Source organism: Phytophthora cinnamomi (assembly GCF_018691715.1).
Source record: "Phytophthora cinnamomi strain GKB4 chromosome Unknown Contig36, whole genome shotgun sequence".
Classification (NCBI taxonomy): domain Eukaryota; phylum Oomycota; class Peronosporomycetes; order Peronosporales; family Peronosporaceae; genus Phytophthora; species Phytophthora cinnamomi.
In genome coordinates, this window is record NW_027150969.1 from 365,503 (window position 1) to 372,918 (window position 7,416).

A 7,416-nucleotide genomic window follows, 5' to 3' on the forward strand; every position below is an offset into this window, starting at 1 on the left:
TTCATCTGGGTCCCCAGCTCGACCTGGATGTTCGAGGCGGTCTGCGAGACCGCCGCGACTTGGGCCTTCTGGTTCGCCAGCTCCTGCTTCAGGGCGGCGAACTCAGCACCCTGCAGACGCTCCACGGCGGTCACCCGGTGGTGGAAAGACGCGTACTGATCAGACCGGGGCTGATCATACCCGGGGCGTGTTCCCACCCCCCGAGGAGAAATCGGTAATATAAAGAGTTAGTAGAGTGTTTGTAGCACTTTCAAAGCGAATTGAAAACGGTACCTGGAGGGAGATCAGCATACCAAGTAGTCAAATCAACATCCCGGCGAAGAGCGAGTTCGATGTTGACAGAACAACCGGCGCCGAGACTAACAGAGCGGGTATCATTAAACTCGGAGATCTTGGCGTTCCGAACCAGAATGATCTTGTCTGTAGAGTTAGGGGTGATGTCTTGAGCATGGTGGCCCCACGCAGTGCATATAACTTCAGTCCCCGAGTCGTCAGCCACAGTTACCACCATCTTTCGAGGTAAATGTTTTAGCGCTGGTACGTCGTGAACAACAGCAACGATCGCGACCGGCTTCTGCAAAGTGGTGTATAGTGATTTCTCTCTCGAAATGCGGTCACCTCTGCTATTCGACCAGTGGCGCAATTATATATCACGACGATATTGTACACGTTCCATGTACGTAGGGGGCATTAAGTGGGTAAACACCACTTACCCCATCGGCGGAAAGAACAACAATAACACGTTTCAGCATCCAAGCCATAGCGACGATAGGAATTTCGCCTGAGCACTCCAAATACTGCCCCGGTATCGCCACAAAGTCCCCCCACGTCTAATGTATCGATGCTCAAATCATTTTCAATGGCACCCTCATTGATTAATCTCACGACTTCAACTGCAACGTTTGCTCGTAGTTCAGACACGTGAGCTGATGAGCAAAACCCGAATGCTTTAGCACACCAGCAATTGATGCTGCGTTCCAAACAGCATGGTAAAGGCAGTCACCACATGCCAAAACATCAGTTCCGTAGATCGGCACTGGTATCATCGCTTGGCCACCGCTGCCACACGGTAAAAGTGTCCAGCCGTTTAGTTGTACATCGACAACACGGTAGAATCTCATTGTGATCATATACTGAACTGAGCAGATCTATGAACAGGCTTTTTGCATAAGGCAATTGGCATCCTTGAGCATAGCTAGCGAGAATTAAAGTGCATGCACATGTAGCGTCTGATCATGTCATGCTCAGCGAATCGGTGGCAGGCAAAAAAGGCTTTATCAGGTATATGGTTGCGGTACGCTACTGTAGCCTTATGAAAGGTCAAGCCGCTGGGGGCCACGGACAATTCCTCCTTCGCCACCGACCCTCTTCCGCCCCCCACGCCAACGTAAACGACACTTCCGGCAGTTGTAGTAGTAGTAGCAGCAGCAGCAGCAGCAGCAGTGGTAGTAGTAGTAGTAGTAGTAGTAGTAGTAGTAGTTGTTGTTGTTGTTGTTGTAGCGGCGCTGGCTCCGAGACCGTCGACGTGAGTATCCTGAGCGCGGCCGACAGCGATGCCACGACTGTGTGGGGGACGCGGCCAAAAGCGTTGAGCTCCAACACTGGCAACTCGAACGTAGATAGCTAGTACTCGCGGCCGCGCACGTGCTTGGGCTGCCGGAACGTGCTGCTGTCCTCGGACGAGTGTGCCTTGGACCCGAGCTGGCTCCTGCGTGAGCATGAGCCAGTACGAGAGCTTCCTGGTCACCGCTACTACTACACGACGCTGCTCCCCGTTCGGCCAGTACTCGTACTGCAGCACCAGCGCCTCGGTCTGCGCAACTTGCTCGCAACGGTGGAACGCCACCTTCGTAGACGCTGTGTCATTTCTTGCGACTTGTACGTGCTCCGGGTTGACACCAGTCAACACGTCGATGGTGTTACGAGTTATCGCATCGTTGGCATCCGAAGTCACAGGTTGAAGAGCTCCTGCCGGTCACGCGACATCTCTAACAGCCTGCGTATCAGCCTGTGTATCAACCTTCATGTCCCCCTCGGCATTAGCGTGCCCGCTAGCGGTAAACGTGCTTCAGCGCGTATCGTCCGAATCATCGTAGTCGTTGTCTTGATGTCCACGCGCAACAATGTGCGGGCGCGTAGCCTACGAAGTCCATAATACCCGAGTCGAAACGTAGAACAATGGAACGTGACGATGCAAACGAGCGGTGTACTTGTACTACAGACGATAGCCTTAGCAGTAGCACGTCATGAGCAGGCTCCGACACCGCAGTACCGCCATTTGTCATCGCCGACTGCACACGTAAGGTGTCGACACCTGGGTTCGCTAACGCATACCTCACGTCGAAGCTGCCAGCACCTGTGTCTGCCTTTGCCTGTTGCGTAGTGAATGCCCCGCCGACAGGCATTCACGTCGGCCCGACACTAAGTGTCACCTCAACTAGTCATTTCCCATCCTACTGAAATGTCAAGGTCTGTTCATAAACCTGATCAGTTATGTATATGGTCACATTGAGAGCTAACCGCAGTCATGTTCCAAATCTTGTTTGAAGAAGTAATGGAGCTTTTGGACTGATGGCATAGGACTTACGCGGTAAATGGGTTTCATGTTCCAAATCTTGTCTGAAGAAGAGGCGATTACTTCTTTTGGATTGATGGCATAATGGATGACGTGGTTCAGGTATTTCATGGGATTTACGTAAGACACAACTATGCCATCAACCCCAGACTGATGGAAATCGATACTAACTACCGTTGGCCGTGCTAATTTTCCTACGCCCACTCCTGTTTTCTCAACTGTTGTGGCAGCACCCCCCCCACACCCATTCCCGGGATGGATACCTATCGCCACCACAACGTTGAGCCACCCACGCCTGCAAAGCATCCTGAATAAGGTACTTGAATTTTAACTGTCCTAGACGTATCTCTACTTCGCGCGGCTTTCCTTTGACCACTCCTTGTGGTGACCTGACTGTGAAACCTGATAACCAAGTCCAGAGAACAAAGTGTGACAGTGCGGGAACGAGGACGAAGAACGGCAAGGTGATCGAGTGCGTCGTGGATGCACTACGGCACAAGCAGGCAATGAAGAAGGCGGGCGACGAAGTGAGCGAGGTCGCAGAGCGCGCGGTGTGTGGCCCCACGGCGCTCAGGGAGAAGATGAGGGAAGACGACGCTACGAGGGAGAGCGTCTGCGTGTATGCGTGTGCGGGTGCTGCAGAAGTGTGGCAGGCCCAAGCGCGCGTGGTGAAGGCAATGGCGTCGGTGGCTGAGCAACGACGCGACAGCAGGATGAAGCTCCAAGGTGCCCAAGGGGACCACGAGCAGGTAGGCAGTGAAGACAGCGTGCTGGTAGGTCCTGTAAAGCTTTCAGAATTCAATTAGCTTTCTCAAGAACACGTGGCCTTACCATAAAGTTAACTTTGGCCCATCAAGGCCAACGACTTCGCCGGCGATCAAGCTACAAGCAAGGAACCAGATCGACGGGCAAGGTTTTAAGCGGATCGTTGGAACAAGATGCCGACCTTCCGCGTGGATGCTGACGGGGACGTGGAGATGTCCATCCCGCAGCCGGTCTATGAGTTCGTGAGCGCCCCCGAGCTGACTGCCTGGGACCAGGAGTCGCTCGTGAACTGGAGGCGTGAACGAGAGCGCTATGTTGAGAAGATTCAGCAGAAATGCAGGACGTCGAACGGCTCGTTCGACGCAGCGGTGATGCGGGTTCGCGACACCGTGAGGCCCAAACTTCTCCGACACTTAGCTCGATATGTGCTACGCAAGGCCGTGGAGGATATCACGGACGCTGATATCAAAGGTCCGAGAGCGGGCGAGTACACTGCAGAACGGTCACATCCCGGACGTGCAGTCGTTCTTCAAGGCCAACCTGCGGATGGACATGTCGGAGAAGGACATTGACGCTAGAGTGCTCAAATATTTTGTGGACTTTGACCAGTTGGTCGAGGATCATGGCTTCGAGACCCTGCTTGGTGTTGGGTCAGTGAGTGCCACTGGTTACCGCGACCGGATGAAGCAGAGATGTAAGCTGCTCATTGCGGGTCTCGCACCTGCGATGTTGAAGGTGGAGATTGAACGGTTCGTGCTGCTGCAGCATAAAGATGCCAAGGCTGATGACGTTGCCTTGCGTGACCTCATATTGGAGCGCGCTACTGCACAACAGCACTACCACCTGATGCAAATGGAAGAAAAGCCTGACAAGCGCCAAACGGTGACTGTCAACAAGAAGAACCCCGAGTTGAAGGCTAAGCCAAGAACTTCGGGAGAGCCGGCTGCCAAGCAGACTGAGAAAAACCCGGTCCGCGTGAGGGCTGTTGGGTCTGCAAGGGGGGGGGGGCATTTTGCACAGCAGTGCCCTACAGCTACGGAGGAGCAAAAGGCTGAAGCTCGTAGGCGCCTTGACGAGGCGCGTGCACGGAAAGTGAAGGCGGCTCGCGTTGCCAAATCGCCAGGGAGACGTCGAGTGGTCATCAATGAAGTACTCGAAATCCCATTCCGACCAGACAGCGGTGCTGACTGTTGTTTCCTGCCCGAAGAGTATTTGCGAGAGCTGCAGGCAGTAGACACCAGCGTGCATCCCATCAAACTGGACAACCCTGTGGCAGTGGAGCTGGCTGGCGGAAAGGTTGACCACTGCCACTTTGAGTGCACGGTGGACCTACTGCTTGGTACGAAGGCTGGCCCTGTTCATGTTCGTCGGGTGAAATGTTTGGTACTGCCAGGGACTGAGGAGGAGTTTCTCTTGGGTGATGACTTGCTGAAGTCACTTGGTATTGACGTCGACGGCATGATTGAGCAACTGGCGGTCGGTTCGTTGGAGCAAGACGATGGAGACGACTTAAACGATGAAACTAAAGTTGGTCGCGATGAGGCTGAGTCGGTTGAAGAGAGCCTGGGGGCGTTAATTCAGGACGCAGAGGCGAATGGCTTTCCGCCTCACATGATGTCGTCATTGCGCACGACGGTGCTGGACTACGGCGATGTGTGGAGAGCTAGGCTTGGTACTGATGGACCAGCCCGAGTACGACCATACAGTGTAAAGTTGAAGCCAGATGCCATTCCATTCCGATGCAAACCGAGGCGCTACCCACCACTGCAGAGTGACTTCCTCCGCAGTCATGTTGCGAAGCTGCAACAGTTTGGGTTGGTTCGTCTAAACAACGCAAGCCGCTGGGCGTGTGCAGCAGTGCCAGTTCGAAAGGCGGGACTGAAGGATGCGTTCCGGCTCACGACCGATTATCGCCCGGTGAACCGGATGACTGTACCGATTGCAGCCGCGGTGCCGAATCTCGCTGTGGTGACGGGTCGGGTCCGAGGTGCTCAAGCAATGGCGAAGTTTGATATGTTCAAAGGTGTAGTGGGTCTAACTTGACTCACTACTTTAGCTTACACGTTGCGCAACGTGTATGAGGAAGCGTAAGTACTTAGTAATTACTTAGGTTAATTATACTTGAATACACAAATATAAGTTAACCCCCCAAACCCGAGACGTTGTATAAGGCACGTTAAGAAAAAAGCTTAATGTTGTATAAGGCACGTTAAGGAATTTTATACTTAGTTTTTGTATAGGATTATACAAATTTGACGTCAAATAGGGATGGGGTTCAGCACATCGTTCCTGCACAAGTGTGCATGGGTTGTGCGCAGGCTTACATAGAGATGCAAGCAAGTTGAACTTCAAGAGTATAGCATCTCAAAGACTTTATGTGGGGGACACATATTCGTATCAAAAGTGGAAGGTGCTTTTGCGCGCCACTCATTCTCGGTCCAGGTCGAAATCTCCCTCGCTCCAGCCAAACGCCCGCGTCATGGCGTTCCAAGCTCGCTGGAGAGAGCTCAAGCGCGCAGGTTGGACATCCAAGCGCCCAGCAGGCCTGCCCAATGATTTCTTCTACATCAAGCCTGGCAAGAGCAAGAAAGGTGTGCGCGGCGATGACTTCTTTGTCGGCGAGCACGAGCTAATGGCGTATTTGGATCGGCTGGACCTCGGTAAGCTCGTCGTTTTCGTGGATAATTTACAGTACCTTACGCGTCGTATTTGTCGATAGACGAGCTTCAGCGGCAGAAGCAAATGGAGAGCCAAGCATACTCGGACGCCATTGCGGTCCAGAACCATTCCGCAAACAACAATGAGACACCAAAGGGTACGCACTGAATTACTTGTATTAGACACACATTACACTGCTGACTATCGTGTATCATACAGGGTCGCCTGAACTTGCAGCGCAGACCCAAGCGATGACCAAAGACAGTGACAACCCCTACAATCCCACAGTTGCAGGTAAATCGCGGTTCCATTTGCGACTTCTATCCTATACACTAACAATCGTTTTCATTATATAGAATCCCCAGAATGCCCTGGCCCCAGCCGCGAGTTGATTGCTACGTCGCCACACGTATTGAGCGACGGAGAAAGCGCGGCAAGCTCTCAAGGTGGTAACAGTACTATTGGTACGCGATATATATTGACAATGCTACTGTATTCGGTGGGAACTAACCGGTGTTTGCACGTTGTCTCTAGCCCCAGCACCCCAACGCAGCCTAAACGACGACTTTGTCGCTGTAGCCGATGATGTCAGCAGTGATGGAGAACCTGATCAATCCTCGGATGGCGAAGGAACGTCAAATGGATCGGTGGCCCCTATTCGCACGCACACACTCTACGAAGAAATGGAGGAAGACGAAGTTGCTTCTAGTCCTCCGACATTCGGTATGTGTATCGTGTATATACACGATAATGACACAGGTTATCAAACTTAACGTGTATTGTTATATTGTTTTAGACACTTTTGCAGAGGATCCTAACATTGTCTGCCTTGGCGATACGGGCGACTACGCAGCGCTTGATTCCGATGGCGGGGTTGAAGGAAGCTCGGTCTACGATGACGATGATGAAGTCGACTGGGTCGAACCGGATCCCGGCTCCGATGACGAAACAAACTCTCCGACCGACCTCATTTTCGATCCCGCACTGATCAATGCAGCGGGTGGGATGGATGCCGTGGCTCGTGGTGCAGTGCCGACACGCGTACTTGATGACATGCGGGTAGATGGCTGGACCGTACCCCAGCTGAAGACGCCTATTCCCTACATGGATGAGCCGTATGAAGTCCGGCCCAGTGGGTGGATTCATGAAGACTATCCTGGTATCTACAATGGCGAGCAGGGACCTACTGCTGGTGCTCTAAATGCCGCATCGACCGCTCTTGGCGCGTTCCTACGTTTTGTGAGTCCCCAGCTCTTGGAGAAAATCGCAGGAGCGAGTAACGACTACTTTGACGAGAACTTGGACGCGCGTGTGCAAGCCCAACATGCCAAGCAACTGGCCCGACAGCAGAAGCGACCAAATTTTCAAGTGCAAACCCCACAACAAATCAAGACAACTTTGCAAAAAACGCTTGAAAT

General features: G+C 52.8%; 2 protein-coding genes across 2 annotated transcripts; both read left to right on the plus strand.

The window, feature by feature from the left end:
• Nucleotides 1–3,081: 3,081 nt before the first annotated feature.
• On the plus strand, nucleotides 3,082–3,381 carry IUM83_18782 (uncharacterized protein; the record flags this gene model as incomplete). The annotated part of the gene is made up of 1 exon (XM_067943795.1): nucleotides 3,082–3,381. One exon carries the CDS (start codon nucleotides 3,082–3,084, stop codon nucleotides 3,379–3,381), a length of 300 nt encoding a protein of 99 aa, XP_067792282.1.
• Nucleotides 3,382–3,513: 132 nt separating this feature from the next.
• IUM83_18783 (uncharacterized protein) lies at nucleotides 3,514–6,816 on the plus strand (the record flags this gene model as incomplete). The annotated part of the gene is made up of 10 exons (XM_067943796.1): nucleotides 3,514–3,729; nucleotides 3,812–4,679; nucleotides 4,734–5,032; nucleotides 5,970–6,000; nucleotides 6,060–6,155; nucleotides 6,218–6,292; nucleotides 6,355–6,462; nucleotides 6,533–6,585; nucleotides 6,708–6,721; nucleotides 6,795–6,816. The coding sequence occupies 10 exons, from the start codon at nucleotides 3,514–3,516 to the stop codon at nucleotides 6,814–6,816; spliced, it is 1,782 nt and encodes a 593-aa protein (XP_067792317.1).
• Between the last annotated feature and the right edge of the window lie 600 nt (nucleotides 6,817–7,416).